Genomic DNA, 19,817 nt, shown 5'->3' with positions numbered 1-19,817 from the left:
TATATTCTTCATCGTTAAACACAACCTCAAATGGGTTTTCCCTGAATTTTGAAACGAAACACTTTCTAGTCATACATAATTTTACATTTATCTCTAAACTCTATTATTTTAAATTTCACAATTTACCATACGTCGAAGATAAGTCCTTTTCACTTCCAACACACAAAAAACTACATATACCTAATTATAATTCCAATCTATAACTTTTTTGCATGTAGAAATAACAATTTTTGTCATTTTTCCTTTTCTCTATCATTTAAACTTTGTGCCTATTATTGAATCATAACAGTATATACGCATTTATTTTTTTTTCCTGGTCTATAAAGATTCACACCAAGTTGCCACTTTAGCTGTTGCTAAGCAAACTGTTTGCTGTTAGTTCAACATGCAATTCTGTCCATCTGACAAAAATGTGGAAAAGTAAATTGTAAAAATGGCTGATAAAAAACAACTGGACGGGGATGATGCGGAGGATGACCGACTGGAATTTATTTTAACATATTTGACAAAGTCCTACAGACTAAAACAGGAAAAATGGAACAAGATGATTTCCCAGGAGGAAAACAAGGTAAATAGTTTTATATGAGCTGATAAGGAGTGAGTGGTTGTTCATTTACGAATGTATATAATAATGTATGATATGAACAGATGTTTTATGCTCAAAAGTAGTCGATGAATAGCCGTAGTAAAACGTGGTTTTGAATGTACTATCGATGACAGTCTCAATATATATTTTGAGAAATAGGATATTGTTCAAATTCAACTCAATCATAATAATTTTTGATATATTGCTATATTTTCGACAGATTCACCTTAATAGTTTGTCAATAATTTTTAACTATTATTATTTTTGATAGTAATTACTTTTCTTGGTAACTTAATAGTCTATTAGACTTACTTTTGATTTTATTTAAGCGCCTTCATGATAGTAGAGGTTTACGTTAAATAAATAAAAATTCTTTTGGTCTGTACTTACGTATATTTGCTGATCCACAAGTGTACACTGACCAATGATATCAAATCAGCCGTCATATTTATGACAGATCAATCTGCTTGTTGATCAGGTTTCTATTCAGCGAATCAACATTTCTTGCATTCTCATTGTGCATGCATGTGAAATATACAGTGTGTCAATTTTAAAACTTACAATGGGCTATATCTCACAAACAAAAACTGATATCGAACAATGCTTAAAGCTGTTTCTAGGATAGTAAGGGGGAACTAAAATGACTTGAAAGAAAACTCACTCCCATCAATCCCCTAGGCCCCACCGACAACGACCAAAAATTTTTTAAATTGCAAACCCCTACTTGTTACATTTAAAAGACTATAAAAAATGCTATCTAATTGTATAAATAATAATACAGTGTGAAGCAATAACTGTGAAACTTTGGCTTAAATGGAAAATTTAATGAGGTGTTGAACTATAAATTTGTCAAAAATGTCAATTAAGTAAATGTTCAAAGTGGGTTCCGTTGTTTTGTAAACAATAATATAGCCTATTTTGTAGGTAATAGGTCGACATGCTTGCGTAATTATTTCTTGCAATTCCCCAAGTGACGCAGGTTGAGTTTTATAAACAACTGACTTGAGGTAACTCCATAGAAAAAAGTCAGGTGGCGGTAAGTCTGGTGACCTAGGTGACCACTCAATAAGAGCTCTCCTTCCAATCCATTTGTTCCGGATAATTAGTATCCAGCCAGTGTTTAACTGGAGCTGCATAGTGAGGAGGTGATCCTCACTACCTTCTTGCTGGAAGTGCAGCAAATCTTCGTCTAGAGCTAGGTTGTCTTGGTCGTCCATTTGATTCTCTAATTTATGCACAATTAAAGGTTCGATGGTGTTCTCCAGCATATCGAGATAAATGTTGCCACTTAAATTGCCTGGTATAAACAAGGGGACACTTTTCCAAATACCGGTACTTGCTCACTTTTACTCAATAATTGTGGATATTTTACCAGCTGTCTTGAGGATGATTACGAAGTAGGTGCAACAAAATTTAACCTTGTTGCGTTTTTTTATATTTACAAGCACTATTTTTGGATTCTCTTAGAGCATTTTGATAAGTGTTAACATTTTATTTTCATCATCATTGATGTTATGAGCCAAAGAATTCTTTAGAACAATCCTTTATTCTTCCTTTTTCGAGTAGCTCTTCTCCACTCTTTAACTCCGATAGATTTTGTCGTCTTCTAAGTCCAGGTATCCAAGTTTCGGTCTTTCTCTGGTGAATTGTCCCACCAGACTTCTTTGATCAAATGACCTATCCATCTAAGGCATACTAAGTTAATGAAGTTCAATACGCCAGACTCTCCATAACTTTTATAACTTCCGTAAATTCTGTGCAACAACGTTCTACAACACCTGCGTCACAATTCTTACTATTTTAGTTCTTCATATATTCTTTATAGAATTTTTCGTGTGAATCATTTAAGCAGTTCTTGGTCCTTCTTGTGTATGTAGGTACACATAGGTGGTATACCTCATAGGTAGTTTTGAGACCATTTGTCCTCTTAAATGATTTTATGTATGTATAGCGTTAACAGCCCTTTTAGGCCCATTGCTGGATGAATAATTTCCATCATTGTCTGTTCTTAGCTGTCAGCTTCCAATCTGTGGTTCCCATTTCTCTGACATCTTCCATCAATATATCTCTCGATTTTATTCTTGGTCTTCCTCTCTTTTTTTGCCGTCAAGTACTCTCGAATCAATATTCTTGACTTGTCTATTATCTTGCATTCTTTCTAGATGTCCCAGCCATTCTAGTCTACGGTTTTTCATCACTTTTGTTATTGTAGAGCTAGCATAAAATTGATACACTTCTAAGTTAGTTCATCTTCTCTATTCTCCCTTTACTAATTTTCCACCAAACACTCTACGAAGTATCTTTCCTCCCCATAATTTCAATCTGTTCTGTATGGTTTTGTTCATAGTCCACGTCTCGACAGCGTATAGCATTGTGGGTCTAATTATTGTTTTATATACTCTTATTTTTGTATTACGAGGTATACATTACGCCTTAATTATTTCGTTTATGATCCCAGCAGATCTGTTGCTTTTTTTCAGTCTCAGGTTGGTTTCAGTTTCTCCAATAAAAAGTACTTGTGCTGAATTGTTGTATTCATAGCTATTGACCAGGATTTGTTTTAGCATAAAAATTTAATCAGTTGTTGATCTTCCTTTATGAAATCCTCTCTGGTATTCTCCTAGATCCTTCTCCACATATATTTCTAATCGTTTTTAAATTAGTATGGCGAGCATTTTGTATATTACCTCTAACAAGGATATTCCTCTATAGTTGCGCATTCAGTTCTATCGCCGTTTTGGTGTATAGGAATTATAATGGACTTATTCCATTTTTGGGGTATTTCTTCGTCATGCCACACTTCCACTATTAGCTCACGAAGTTGGTTTTTTAAAGCCTCTCCTCCATATTTTAAGTTCTCTGCCACAATGTCACTCTCTCCGGGGGTTGCTTGATTTTTCATATCTTTTATTATTTCTTCAATTTCTCCTCTTGTGGGTTTTAATATTTCTTCTACTACTATTTGGGGTTTAGGAACATTTTAATTTTTTTCAGTAGCCACTCCGTCATTTAGCAGTTCTTCGAAATATTCCTTCCATCTTTCACATATCAGTTCACATATTTTCGTCCACTATCAGGTTTCTTTGCTTATCTTTTACATTCATCGTTCTTCCCTGGTGCCCAATTTTAATTTTTTTTAGGATTTTCTTTAATTTTTCGTTGTTTGGCACACCTTTCTAGGTCATCTTGTTTCTGCGATCGCAAAGTTTTTAATCTCAAATCTGATATATTTTTTTAACTCTGTTCTACATTCGCCATCGAACCAGTGGCTTTTTCTAAAGCTTTTTGTTCTTGGCATGTTCGTCGACGTTGCTTTCTTCATAGTGTTTGGCGTAGGCGTAGGTTTCTTGTATATCCTTTTGATAATCCTGCACTACCTCAAATTTTCGTAGTTTTTCAAAATTAAATTAAGGTTGCAATTCTAACCAAAAAATGATCAGAGTCTACGTCAGTTCCTCTACACGTTTTCATATTTGTTATTAAATTGGCGAACTTCTCTTGTATTAAGAGGTGGTCTATACTTAGTTTCATTTGATCTCGGAATTTTCCACGTTCCTTTATATCATAACCCCTATGGAACTGATCTAATCTGACTCGAATTACTTAACCCAGCGTAAGGTTAAATAAAAGACACAATAGTCGATCTCTGCTTTAGTCATTTTTTATAATGGAGTGTAGAGGAAACTCATTTTAGAATCTGACTCTGTTATTTGTACTTGCAAGTGTTGGCTCTGTTATTTAAACAAGCTGAAACATTAGCACGATCTGAAGCAATTAACTTCGGGGGAATCTTCTTAAAACATAAATTAAAGGATTGCCAACTTATCTCTCTCTCTCTCTCTCTCTCTCTCTCTCTCTCTCTCTCCAATGGCGCTACAGCCCAAATCGGGACTTGGCCTCCTCCAAACTATGCCTCCAACCTTGTCGGTCCCGCGCCGATCTTCTCCAGGTTCTTACGTCTAGCAAATTTTGCGCGTCCGCTGCCACTTCATCCTCCCATCTTTTCCGTGGCCTTCCTTTTGGTCTTGCGCCCTGCATTTTACTATCAAAGGCTTTTTTCGGCAATCTTTCTGTCTCCATTCTTACTACATGACCAGCCCAGCGAAGTCTCTGAAGTTTAACGGCTTCTGAGATCGGTGTATCACAGTTGGTAGAGTTCATGGTTATACCTGGATCTCCATATTCCGTTTTCGTTAAGAGGTAAAAATATATTTCTTAGGACTTTTCTTTCGAAGACTTTCAGTTTTCTTTTTGTCTCTTCTGTCATCACCCATGTCTCGCATCCATAACATACTATTGGTCTGATAATAGTTTTGTAGACCCTGATTTTCGATCTTTAGTGTGTGTTTTTGGAGCGAAACACATGATCGAGTGAAAAATAAGCTTTGTTTCCCTTTACTATTCTTCTTTGGATTTCTGGTTCTTGTGTTCAATCCGGATTGCCAACTTGGAAGATTTTAATTCCCGAGTTTTTTTCTAAGTAAAAAACAATGTTACTGTGCCAAATGCATTACATGTTACATTTACAAAACAGTAAATTACATTATATTTACATTTAATTTAGTATTTATAATTAATAATTTATATTAAAAGCTATAATTTTGTGTTAATACGCTTAAATAGTACAATCCACAAAATACGTAAAATAACAATGCCATACATAAAGGGATTATCAGAAAAATCAAAAGCATGGGAAATGCATGGGATTATCAGAAAAAACAAACACAATGAGGTCTATTTTTTCAAATTTACCCCAAAATGCAGCCACTAGCACATGAACCATAAACTGTTGCGAATAATTCCATTCGGATTTCAATAAAAGTTTTTATAATTTAAGTACATCTGTTTTGTAGATACATTTTAACTTGATTCGCGTATTTGTTATTGACCTTGTAGTAGACCCTTTCCGGTTGGAACTGGATAGCTGGGGTGTTCTGTGCATTTATTCATTTAGTTTATCTAACATCATAGGCTACATCACAGTTAAGTTTTGTATACATAATACATTACAAAGAGTAAATAATAATAATTAATTTTTACAAACAAACATTTAGTTGACAAATATATTGAATTGACTCATGGTCATTGGTCAATGGTCGCAACTAAAAAATCGGATGTAGGATCTGATCGGGCATTTCTCCACTGGATGTTTAACGGTTTGTATTTCAGCACCACAATCGCAGTTTGGAGAGGGTATTTTGCTTCACCTAAAAAGTGAGTTGGAGCACCTGCCACAGTTTGTGTCGATTCTGTTCAGTGTGGCCCAGATTCTCCTTGGTTGCTCGAAACCCTCTGGCTTGCTTGTGATACATGGCATATTCCGAAATCTATAATTTTCCTTTAATAAGCCGTGAATTATTACGAAAAACATTAAAAGGTCTTAACTTTCGATATATAAAACGATGACGGAATTCCATTTTAATGAATAATCTGGTGCAGCAAAAGGAAAAATTTATTACCTTAACGAGACTTTGCCAAAGTTTGTCAAGATACAACAGTAACAAATGCACGGCAAGACTTTGTTGAAGGTTTATTGACAGGACTGCTAGAACCGTCAGGTAACGGCCAGCGTCTAGTTGTCGCCCATACTGGCAACGATACTGGTTTTCTGCAAAATGATGCCTTTGTTTTTATATCGAAGAAAACAGGGAGTTATCATGGAGACAAACTCCATATGCTTCGAAAACATTCTCCAGCGTGTAAATAATAAATATGTCATAGTAGTGGATAATGCACCTTATCACAGCTGCTTTGTTGAACGCATTCCAACGATGACTGATAAAAAATCCATTATGCAGAGGTAGCTACAAGAAAGATGTATTTCATTAATAGAGGATATGGTCAAATCAGAACTAATGACAATAATCAAGAAGCATCGTGGTAGATATCGACAATATGCGGTTTCAATGGCTACACTTCATGGTATTACTGTTTTGAGACTTCCATCTTACCATCCACCTTACCTTCCACCTTACCATTGTCTCCAATTAAATTAATTAGGACTTAAACGTAGAAAAAAGTTGCCCGAGAGAACGTAATCTTTAAAATTGGCGATCTTCAGCATTTATTACAAACCTGTATACATTAAATACATTCCACAAATTGGAAGAACGCTGTTGCCCATGTCTCGAAAATAGAAGAGGAAATGTGGAAATTGGTTGATGGAATAATGGAAAATGTTATTGAACCTTTAATAATAAGGGTCGGCGCCAACGAGTTAGAAAACTCAATGGATAGGTACCCAGGTTTTCGATAATTTATAAACCAAGTTATAACTAAAAAGTTTAATGTGGTAAATATAAATAGTTTGTGAGTGATCTAGTGGATCGATGGTTCAAATCCTGGCCAGAAAACCCAAAAGCAAAAGTAATAGTATTCAGTATAAATAGTCTATTACTTAGACTAGAATACGCTGGTGTATTGGATTAACCTATGGATGAGTAGTGCACAAGAGATAGGGTTTTGGGCTCGGTGTTACTCACTCCTTAGATTCCTATGGGTCTAGTGTTTACGCTTAAAAAGCTAGAATACAGATAGGTATAAATGTTGTTGTATACATATTTTCATTTTTCAAAATAAATGCTGCAAATAAATTCAAATTTCGATGTAGACAATACTTTTAAGTTGCCTTCATGAAACGCCACTGATAGAGAATATAATCAAGAATACGGAAAAATTATGCTGACCGAATTTTAATTTGCTAAAACGTATCGTGAATATGACTGTACTCAAAGTTGTCTCGCTGTAAAGGACTGTATATCATGCATTAAAACGTACGGGGAGCTATCAAAAAGATTGTGAATCGATATTATTTTAATTTTCTTATAATTAAACGACGTATTTTATTTGCACTTCGTACAATTAGTATATAGTGTTCCATTTATGAATCACCCTCCCCAATTTCTTTTCAGAGTTGAGTACTTTTCTATCATCTGCGCACCTCGCGGTTTTTTGCTATTTTGAGCTAGTGCTAGTAGTAGTGCTAGTTAAAATATCCATAAACAAATTAATAATTTGTTACGGAAATATAAATATTCCCCACAAATATATTTGCTTTTGATATTTAACCTTTGGGTAGTGGCGTCACTTTGTGAGAGACCGGGTAGACTGTTTTTTTGGTGTTGGTATTAAACAGGTTATTGTAAGGAATCGAACGTTTCAGTACCTTCATGTACCGTTGTGACTGACGGTTAGTCGTCATGTGACCATTACAGTGTAGGTGTGTGCTATAGTAAATGAGCTTTCGGGTGTCTCAGACCGGTGCCACTAATATCGATACAAAAATATTCCGAGGTAAGCTCTTAGATATTTGTACATTTCTCTAATTCTAATTAAAATATTGTTAGATTTTAGCAATGGGGGATTACGAGCACGGCAAGCTTACTTACAGAAACTTTTAGAAGAAGTAGGACTAGATAATAGTGATATTAAATCAGTGGCATGCGAAGATGAATCAGAGGAAGAGGAACAGGACATTGAGGAAGTTATAAATCACGACAGTGAATCAGAACAGGAGATATCAGATGCAGATGAAACAGTTGCGGTTCATCAGTCTGCCCGTCTTTTCTATATAGGTATGTTAAAAAACTAGAATATGTATTAGCAAGTCATGCTAAATTTTTATTGTTTTAGGCAAGAACCGTACAACTCACTGGAAGAAGCATCCTCCAAAGCCAAGAACCACTAGATCAAGATAGGATAACACAATAATTCACTTACCAGGGCCTACAACAAGTAGTAAAAATTTAAAGGACGCTGTCGGAATTTGGAATTATATTTTGGATGGCACGAAAATGGGTATCATTGTGGAAAATACAAATAAATACATAGCCTCCATTCAAGAAAACTATTGGCGAGAGCGAAATGCTAATCTCACTGATGAAATGGAAATCCGTGCTTTTATAGGACTCTTGTATTAATCTGGGCTAGGTCACTGTAATCGTGCCAGTGCAGAAGATGTTTGGAGGAGAGACGGTTATGGTATAGAAATTTTTTATCTTACGATGACTCTACAAAGGTTCCGATTTCTTCTTCGTTGCATCAGGTTTGATGATAAAGAAACACGTGCAGAGAGATCAAAAATTGACAAGCCAGCTTCCATTCGTGTGATGTTTGACCATTTCGTAAAAAATTGTCAAAATGGTTATAATAATTCATCATTTGTTACCATTGATGAGATGCTCCCTACTTTCAGAGGGAAATGTTCGTTCCGTCAGTACATTCCCTCAAAACCTAATAAATACGGACTCAAGATATTTGCAGTTTGTGATTCAAAAGTATTTTACACTTCAAAAATGGAAGTCTACGTATCCCAACCCGATGGCCTATATAAATTTTCTAACAACCCTAGTGATGTGGTTTTAAGATTGTGCAAACACATTTCTAGTTCACGCGTTAACTTGACAATGGATAACTGGTTTACATCAGTTCCACTTGTGGAAAAGTTGCTTCAGAATTACAAAACAACTACTATTGGAACGCTAAGAAAAAATAAAACAGAACTACCAGTCGAGTTTTCAAACCACACTAAACGTCTTATCCATACTAGCATGTTTGGCTTTACAGAGGATATCACAATCGTTTCTTATATCCCAAAGCAACGCAAAAATGTGATTTTAATATCAAGCATGCACCATCATGATATTGACATAAACAGTGGTGATAAATCTAAACCAGTAATAGTCACTACTTATAATAATACAAAAGGGGGTGCCGACGTTGTAGATAAGTTGTGCGCTAGTTACAACTGCTCCCGGAATAGCAGAAGATGGCCCATGATGATATCCTACACATTATTAAATGTTGCAGGAATCAATACTCAGGTGATATATAAAGCAAACAATGGAAATCCAAATATACGGCGACGACATTTGTTAAGAGATTTAGCAAACGCATTGGTTTATCCACATTTAAAAAGGAGAGCAGCTCTTAGTAATCTTCCGAGGACGCTGAAGCTGAGACTAATGGAAGTAACTCGAAGTGATGCACCGGAAAATCAAGAAATGCCATTACCTGCTGGAAGGTGCACCTACTGCGGCTGGAGAAAGAAAAGAAAAACTCGTTTTTCCTGCTACAAATGCAATGCATTTATGTGTTTAGAGCATATCACAGGTATATGTCAGAACTGTAGGGAACTACAAGTTCTTATACTTAGTTTTGTTTTTTTGTGGCTATTTGTTGCATTTATGTCCATTTAACATTTTTAAGTATGTTTGTTGTGTTTCGTTTGTTTATTTTTATTTTATAAGGAAAAATTAATACACATGAAATTTTTTTAATAACTATTCAAATCATTGTTCTGTTTAATGTAGTAAAGTTTAAATTATTTTGTTTACTAAAACGTCTTAATGTATATACCTATTCTAAATTCCTATAAAATAAAAAAGAAAAATCCTCTATTTCTATTTTTTAGACACACCTGGTCTATGAGACCGGGGCAACTAAACATGTAAGAAACTATAGCGCCACTACCCGAAGGTTAATAAAAAATTAATAGTAAAGAAAAAAAACCAAATAAAACAGTTTATTCATATTGTCACTTTTAATCCATTAATTGAACAATAAGTACAAGTCTTTAAAACGTTTAAAAACTCAAAAAATTCCATAATATGAAATTCCATACTTTATTCAAATATAATCTAAACCAATATCTACATAGGCAATTAACAGACAGGTTCCTTTTTCTTTTACAAAAACTAACTCATTTTATACCTGTTATAAGTATGTTCGAATAGAAATTCTACCAGCCCGTCAACAAATTGAAACAAACAAAACTGATGTGGTAATTGATTGACACGCCCACATAGTGTTGTCGTTGATTGCTATCAGTACTAATAATCACACCCACTAATAGACACTATTATTATTGGAACAACTACTCCTAATCAGAATTATTATAAAGATAGTCCCACCTACAGGCAAATACCTACAAATTTGGTGACTTATTGCCTATTTTAATCTTCTCAGGTTTTGTACGTAAGTTTTCAATGCAGATTATAGTAGTGAAATGTTATATTCTGTGCAATAGTTCGAATATATCATCGTATATAGGAACTTCTAGACATGTTGTATAACATTGCTAATAGTGCATTTTCTCTATTTTAATGAAAATTACTTTACTTAATACCTAGGTACTCATTCGTTTTTGTAGCAGTCTAAGAAAGTTTTAATATTCTTTTATCAGTAAATGTTCTACATTGCATCAGTTACGGTCCACTCATAGGACGATAAGAGGTATGTTCGTGAGGTGGTTTACCAGGTTTATGGATTATTATTATATCAGCAATTTTACATTGATCTGGTACAATTTGGAGCTTTAGTAAGACATTGATAAGTTGTGTTATCATAACTATTCCTTTTTCTGGTAACTCTTTTAAGATAGTTCTTATTATAAGATCATAACCTGGAGCTTTTTTGGTTATAATCTATATTTAATGGCACTTTTTACTTTTTGTTTTGTACTGGTTTAATTTGCTTACTTGGTTGTTGGATTGTTGCTAGGCTTTCATAAATAGCTTCATCTTATTTAACACTGATAGAGGGTAGAGGTTAAAAATTTTCTTGAAGATATTTTCCAAATGTCTCCGCTTTTTCTTGATCTGTTCTCGCTCATGAGCCATCTAGGTTTCTTAATGCTGAGATGTGTTTACTTGCTTGGTTTAATTTCCTGGTGACCTTTCAAAGTGAATAATCGGTATCTACTGTTGCTGTTAAATTTAGCAGATAATTTTCAACGTAGAGTTTTTGTGCTGTACTATTGCATTTTTATCTGTCTTGGGGCTCTATTGTAGTTTATTTTATCTTGCTGCTGCCTTGTGTTCTACCATATCTGCCTGAGTAGTCTCTTCTCTTTAATTTCTTGTCTAATATTGATGGGCCAGTTTCTTGTATTCTGTATAGCTTTACATTCTGAAGTGGCATTCCAGACAACTTCTTGGAGAAGTGTAGTAAATTTGTACACTGCCATTTCAAGTTATTCTTTTGTTTTTAGGGAAATATTAAGGTTTATTTTTTTATTTTTTTCTTCTTTATACAGATTTCAGTCGGTCTTGTGATTGTGCAGTTTAGCTGGACGTTCCTTCTCAACAAATCTTGAATTTAGCGTCTCTATTATTGGGGTATGATCTGAAGCAATTTCATAAGTAGGTACAACATTTAGGTAGCCTTCTTCAAAGCCTTTGCTTACAAAGAAATCAAGACAAGCCAGAAAGTTTACTGGAGTAGGCTAGTAAGTAGGTGTGTAACTAGTTAAGTGTTTGAGTTGTAGTTCCTGCATCACTTGAAAGAGGATTCTACATCTACCTGGTGGAGATAGTCGAGAGCCCCAACTTACAAGTTTTGCATTATAATCAGCACCGGCAAAAAATATATTACCTAATGAATTAAAATAATTAGTAGTAACCGATTATTTATTCGGCGCATAGGTGGTGTTTGTCCAAAGTTTGTTCTTCTTCTTCTTCCTCTCTATAAGCAATTCTGCTTGTTCATTGGCGGATTAATACCTCTATGGAAGGTTGTCAGTCCATCTTTTGCGCGGTCTGCCTTCTTTTGCCGATTGGTGTCTATTCTCATCCATTCGTCTTAAATGATTGTACCACATCCTCTTACGCTGCCTTCCCCATCTTACAATATCTTGAATTTTGTACTGCTCTCTGACGTTTGTATTTCTCACAAGAAGAGACTTCTTGTTTTGCCCACTATTGTTCTTAGGGTTTTCATTTCGGCAACCCTTAGCATCTGTTTCGTTTTGTTGGTATCTTCGCGCACTTCTATGCCATATGTCATGATCGGTCGTATGCAAGTCTTGTAGATTCTAATTTTATTATCTGTGCGCATATACGCATTTGACCAGACTACCTCCCGCAGACATCCCGACAATGCGGATACTTTGTTGATCTGTCTCCTTAGATCCTTTACTGGGTCATGTGTGCTTGATATATCTATGCCCAGATATCTGAATTGCATCACCTGTTCTATGGGGTTGTTCTCAACCACTAACTTACATCTGAGCGGATCTTTTGCTATTGTCATACATTTAGTTTTGTTGATAGAAATGGTCATATTTAGTTGGCGGCTTATTTGAAAGAACTAAAAGAGCTGTTTCTGAAGATCATCTTCTGATTCGGCAATCATTGCTGTATCATCTGCGCAACACACCATACCAATTCTTTTGTTGCCCATTATGTATCCGAGATTGAGAGATGTTACTTTGTTTATAATTTTAAACATGAGTAGGTTAAACAAGAAGGGACTTAAACTGTCGCCTTGTCTAATTCCTTCCGGTGTTGGAATATTTTCAGTGAATTGGTCTCCTGCTCTAACGTTGGTTACTTTGTTGTTATATAAGTTATGGACTATCTTTATTATGCTGGTCGGTGTTTTGTTTTCTATTAATATATTTAGAATGTCTCCCAGGCAAACCCTGTCAAACGCCTTCGTCAGATCAATGAAGCAAATATACGCTGGCATGCCGAACTCTATAGCTTTTTCTTTTATTTGTTTTAATATGAATACTGCATCTGTTATAGACCGCCCTCTTGTAAAACCTTGTTGTTTTTCAGCATTAGTGATTTGTCTTTCCAATTTGTCTTTAAGAATACTGGTGAAAAGTTTCATCGTTGTATTTATATGGTTATTCCATTCCTTTTTTCTATTTTGTGTCCATTCATGTATACATTGTACGTTACATTTTCTTCTAATGTCTTCACTTCTTTTTCGATCTCTCAGCGCATTTCCTGTAATTCTTCTCAGTACTCTCATCTCTGCAGTTTCCAGTAGCCCTTGCGTTGTGGCTGGGTCGGGTCTTGTTTCTGAGGCATATGTCATTATTGGTCTTACAGTGGCTTTATAAATTCTTGACTTCATCTCAGTGTCAATGTGTCTGTTTCACCATATATTTGATTGGGGCGGGCTTGACGTAGATCTAGGACCAATATTTTGCTGTGATGTAGACATATCAAATAAAGAATCTGTTTTTTAACATTGGGTTTTACTATCATCGAAATAATTTAGCTAATAAATAATAATAAAAAGAACATCAAAAAAGAATTAAGTTGTATCGAGACATACGGATAAACGGAAAATTTAATTAATCGGTAAGAATAATAATAGGCTACAAATACATTTTAGGAAATGGTAACTTCTTAAACAAACAGAGACATCAAAGATAAATAGGAACCCGGTTCTGACCGTTGACAAAATAAAGGATTAAAAATAATAGAATATTTTATGTTTTGGCGTAATATTACACATATATTATTTAACCACGATACTCGTGACAACCTCATTTTAAAATGGAACAGAGGAAATGCCTAAAGAAACATGTTGTCAATTGTAAAATACATCATTGTAATCGAGGGTGTGTCACTCACTTTCAATAAAAGATAGAAGATAAAGTAAAATATACGAAGGGTTTCGTATGTTTTATAGAACAACCAACACGTGTATTTATATATGCTGCTCAATGTTCTGAAATTAAAATTAATCACGTTATATACAAAGTAAGACACGAAAGAAAAAACGAAGCGGTAACTCAATGTTTAAATAAAATGGAAGATATAACAAATAGTTGATTTTCAAATTTAACGTTGGAGCAAATATTTCTCTCATTTTTGTATAAAAACTTTTGGAAAGTTAAGAAACAATCTGGAAACTACTGTATTGTATAAGTTTATTAGAAAAACCTAAAAGCACCTTAATTATTACATTGATCTAATTGATAAAATAATTTTAAAGTCCTACAAAAATTTTAAACGTTTCTTTAGTACTTCTTACTTTTATTTTAGTAGACATATAACTTTAACGTCGGTTTTAGGCTAAGTTGATGTATGCATATTGCATTTTTTGATTTGTTAGTATGTCCCTTGGTATTTTTAGGAATCTGTTGTCTGCCATTTTTTCGATAATAAGTGTTCATTTTTTTGTTTGCGTTGTATTTTATTCGTTTATCCATATAGTATAGTGTAGACATTTCGTTCTTCTGTTCGCCTTATCAACCTTTTTCATAATTCTTTTTACTTTTCCGTGACTGAATAATTTGGACTTATTTTACTGAAAGTTCTACTAACAGCATCTTTGGTCAGGTACACACGGGTCTCCTCCATTCTGCTTATGTGGTTATTCCATTCTTTTTTTTATTTTTGTGTCCATTCATTTATACACTGTACGTTACATTTTCTTCTAATATCTTCACTTCTCTTTCGATCTCTCAGCATATTTTCCTGTAATTCTTCTCAGTACTCTCATATCTGCCGTTTCCAGTAGCCTTTACGTTGTGGCTGTGTCTTGTTTCTGAGGCATATGTCATTATTGGTCTTACACTGGCTTTATAAAGTCTTGATTTCATCTCAGTGTTACTATGTCTGTTTCGCCATATAGTGTTATTAAGACATCCTGCCTAGTTGGCACAAGAATTCGGGCTAAAATCTCAAATGTGAAGAAAGAGAGAAGTACCAAAACAAGGCGCCTTAATATTGAACTCCTCAAAAACCCGCAAACGATAGAAAGGTTTCAAAACTATATCGAAACTAAATACATAACTAAAGAGAATCTTAACAGTTAGTGAACAATGGGAAATGTCTAAAAAATATATTAAAGACGCAGCAAATAACATTCTAGGGCTGCAAAGACCACCACCACGCAATGAGTGGTTCGATGCTGAGTGCGAGGATATTACAAGAAGAAAGAACAATGCATATAAACTGATGCAGCAAAGAAGAACCCGAGAAAAAGAACAAACATATAAAGATCTCAGAAGAGAAAAGAAGTACACCCATCAGAGAAAAAAGCGAACTTATGAAAATAGAATATTGGAAGAACTTGAGGCATTAAAAAAGGAAAATCAAACAAGAAAATTCTATAAAAATCTAAATAATGCAAGACAAGAATTTAAACCAAGGATCGGACTATGTAAGGATAAGGAGGGGCATATACTCAATACAAAAGAAGAAGTATTAAAAAGGTGGGTGGAACACTATAAAGAACTACTTACTATGGAAGTAGAAAATCCAAATCAACCACCCCCAGGAACAAGCAACAATACACCATTGGAGCCTCCATGAATTCAAGAAGTATGGGATGCAATAAAACACCTAAAACATAATAAATCTCCAGGAAGTGATGGTATACCCGCAGAACTCATTAAATATGGAGGTGCTACTCTGACTAATCATATATATAAAATCATACTGAGAGCCTAAAATGAGAAACAAATCCCGGAAGAGTGGTGTATTGGGATCGTTTGCCCGCTACACAAAAAGGGTGATCAATTGGAATGTAGAAACTATAGGGGAATAACCCTCCTTAATACACCATACAAAATATTTTCAAGTATTTTATATGCACTCAGGCATATTTCACATCTAAATATGCCTGAGTGCATATTCAGAGGAGCTTCTTGGCGAATATCAAAGTGATTTTAGAATCGATTTTAGTCGATCAACAACAGACCAAATCTTTGTGCTAAGGTAAATACTGGAAAAAACCAATGAATTCAATATCGACACATACCATCTTTTCGTAGATTTTAAATCGGCCTATGATAGTGTCCTAAGAAATAAAGGACTAAAAAAATAAATTGTATAAAGCCATGGATGAATTTTACATCCCCGATAAACTGATAAGATTGGTTAAGGCTACAATGCGTAAAGTTATTTGCAAAGTCGAAATACAGGGCAAACAATCACAGGCATTTGAAACGCATGTTGGTCTGCGACAGGGCGTGTCTCCTTTTCAACATAGCTCTGAAAAAGGCGGTCAGGGATGCCCAAATAGATAACAGAGGAAAAATTTTTTAATAAATCATCCCAAATGTTGGCATATGCAGTTGATGTTGACCTAGTTGCCCGCACAACACGCAAGTTAGAAGAAATGTATACCACCTTGTCAGATGCCTCAAAAAATCTGGGCCTTCAAGTAAACGAGGAGAAAACTAAGATAATGGCATCAACACCCAACATTAGAGCCAGACATATCGGCCACGAATTCACGGTTGATAACTCTACCTTTGAAGTGGTGGACAAATTGACATACTTACGCTCCCTGATCACCAAGGAGAACGTCATGACGGAAGAAATCATGTGAAGAATAATACTAGCAAACAAATGCTATTTTAGACTGAGTAGACATATGAGAAGCTGAAACTTATACACCCAGTGTTGACATATGGATCGGAGACTTGGACCATTTTCAAGGCAGATGAAAACCTCCTGCTTATATTTGAACGAAGGATCCTGAGAAGAATATTTGGTGGCATCTGTGAAAATGGTGTTTGGAGAAGGAGGTACAACTACGAGATATATCACAGATATAAACATATATTTGTTGGTAAAGACGTAGTATCTCTTATAAAAACACAGCAGAACAAATCTCCTAGAAGAATCCTTATCTCACAACTGTGGGAAGTAGAAGTAGGGGTGGGCCAAAACTCAGATGGAGGGATAGTGTAGATGAGGATGGTAGAAAATAGGCGAAGCAAACTGGCAACAGTTGGCAATGGATGAAACTGACTGGCGTAATAGACTTGGGAAGGTCGAAGCTCTTTTATAGGGCTATAGCACCAATGATGATGATGAAGACATCCTGCCAGTCTATTTGCTTTTTGTACTTGATATCTCACTTCTTTGTTCAGGTCTCCACAGCTAGACAGTGTAATTCCCAGGTATATTATTTACCATTACTTGTTCAATACTGATGCCATCAATTTCTATTTTACATCTGGTTGGTTCTTAGCTGACTACTATTGTTTTAGTTTTCTGAGATAAGATTGTCATATTAAACTCTTGCTCTTATGTTAAATCTGTGGACCAGTCTTTGCAGACTATCTTCATTTTGGGCTGTCAATATTGCGTCATCTGCGTAACAGAGTATTTTGATTTTTTTTGTTTCCCATTCTGTATCATCTTCCTTTTTTAATGCTGAATTTATGTTTAAATAAATAAATTACCTTACACCGTAACACCACTGTAGCGTTTTACCAATAAAATTAGCGGTTCTAATTTATGTAAGTTTACAGTATGATAATATCTTATCAACTAACTAAACAAATATCAACACAGTTTATGAACATTCTTAAACATCCATCATCGTCTCTAGAGAGGGTAACCGTTATATGGGGTACGTTGTTCGTTACAATATTATGAAGACTTACGATAAAAGAAAACATGGATATAAATGAGAACACTGTCTAATATTGATAAAAGAAATGAAAAAGAAGGAGCATTACTTTGGCTATGCTCTCATAATCAAAAAATCTCTTATATTCCCAGGATACCGGGAAACTTTCCAATTCTTTTTCCCAACCGGGAAAAAAATTTTTTTGTTATATATTGATATATATATATATATATATATATATATATATATATATATATATATATATATATATATATATATATTATTATGATATGTAAAATCGAGAAAAATATTGGTTTGTTTAAAATATTTCAAAGTTCAAAAAACATTAAAATATTTCAGATAAGTAGGATAATATCCAACAAACATTTCGGAGAAGGAAAGTTATTAAAGTCTTGAATTACCTGTACTAAACAAAATGTAAAGCTTTGCATAAATTATTTCTTTGTTATACTTGAGTGACCCGCATAATTTTAAGTGAAATCCCAAAGACAATAGAAGGGATTATAGAAAGAGGTTTTTGTTAGTTTTTAAGAATTATAGAAAAATATTATTTGTAAATAAGTTTTAGGAAATTTATAATTATAGGTAAAAATTTGTTTGTTATCGAAATGAAAAAATGGGGGAATTGTGACGAGTTTTGATTGGCGGAGATTGAAAAAGGTGGGATAAGTATGTAGGAAAAAGTTTAGCGAGATTGAGCAGAGAGAAGAGAGGATCAGTCGGTTTTCCAAATCTGTAAGAGGAACAGTGATTGTTCTCTGGCGGTTCCTGAAATGTAGCAAGCAGTAGTGTTGAATGTTAGTGAGTTTTTGTGGAGTTAGTGTATCTGACAGAAGAGGAAGCAGCAAAATATTGTAAGTCATATTTCTCTACTTATATTCCAAGAGTCACTGTTCAGGCCAACGAGAGATTCAGTTTATCGTAAAGAGAAGATATTCCAAGAGTCATTTTTCACTCGGGCCAACGAGAGATTCAGTTTATCGAGAGGAGAAAGGCTATCATAATTTGAATGATTTGTGCTTTTGAAGGAGATCATTAAGGACGATATACTTGCAACAATCTGTGTAAGATTGCTGATTACATAGGGAGCTGTTGAGAGGAGATAATATAGTCTACAAGGAACAAGGATTTGGACCACTCATCATCAGAGAGAGATATTTTGTTTTCTGCAGTTTTTTTCTTTTATGGATAACACAATTTTTACACTTAATTTAGAAAGGATATAAATATTTTGATTAGGAGAGTTAGAATAGTTCGGAATTTTGAGATTTCAATTAATATTGTTTGTACCATTAATTTTGATTGTTCACGTACGTAGAACAAAATTTTTGAGAATCATTATATGAGATTTGTTTATTGAAAACTTTTGAGTGTGAATTATTTCATTATTTTTATTTCAATATATAGTGTTAGATCATATGTGTTTTTTATTATTCCGGTATTCTCTGGACTTTACCTTTCACATGTAATAGCATAGATATTGAAGCACGAATTTAACCCTGAGATAAAAGAATTAAAAATTGTGATAGAGTCATAATCATATCATCTAGATAATTTTAATTAATCAAAAAAATTAATTAGCTAATTATTGGTTGGCGCACCAAGACTTTAAATATCTCAATAATATATATATATGGTATACAGCCAACTACAGGAACTTAGATTCCTTGTGGACTTCCAATTCTGGTTGAAAAATTTAAGAAGTGCCGATAACACCGTTCTCATCTTCAGTAAATTATAATATATTAAAGACATTACTCAACTGACATTTTGACCCTTGAGGATATATTGATATCGCGGCTACAGTCGTAATTTTTATAAAATAAAAACCAGGAATAAGACCTTGTTCATTTCCTGCCCCAACAATAATTAAACGTTGCCCTTTTGACACTGGTTTTTTAAGTATCACACCAATTGTTTTTTGCAGTATGGCTCGTTAATAAATAAGTTTCGTGAGTAAACACTATAAATTTATTTGCTTCTTTTGCATCATTGATTTTTTTCAGACAATGCAGCCTTAAATGTCTAATTTCGTGTTTCTCTATAAACATTTTTCTATTGTCTGTACTGTTTTTTTTTTCCAGCGAAACCCAAGTTT

At 34.3% G+C, this 19,817-nt stretch overlaps 1 protein-coding gene across 1 annotated transcript in view; it reads left to right on the top strand.

Annotated features, from left to right (window-relative positions):
• The first annotated feature begins 380 nt into the window (after window positions 1–380).
• Window positions 381–19,817, top strand: part of LOC140441228 (dynein beta chain, ciliary-like) — a 217,054-nt gene continuing 197,617 nt past the window's right edge. The window contains exon 1 of the mRNA XM_072531813.1: window positions 381–568. Coding sequence (XP_072387914.1) covers window positions 434–568 — 135 coding nt within the window. The 5' untranslated portion in view covers window positions 381–433. The remainder of the gene's footprint in view (window positions 569–19,817) is intronic.

This window comes from Diabrotica undecimpunctata, chromosome 5, assembly GCF_040954645.1.
Source record: "Diabrotica undecimpunctata isolate CICGRU chromosome 5, icDiaUnde3, whole genome shotgun sequence".
Classification (NCBI taxonomy): Eukaryota; Metazoa; Arthropoda; class Insecta; order Coleoptera; family Chrysomelidae; genus Diabrotica; species Diabrotica undecimpunctata.
Note: the sequence above shows the minus strand (reverse complement) of the source record. Positions and strands in the feature narration are given on the sequence as shown.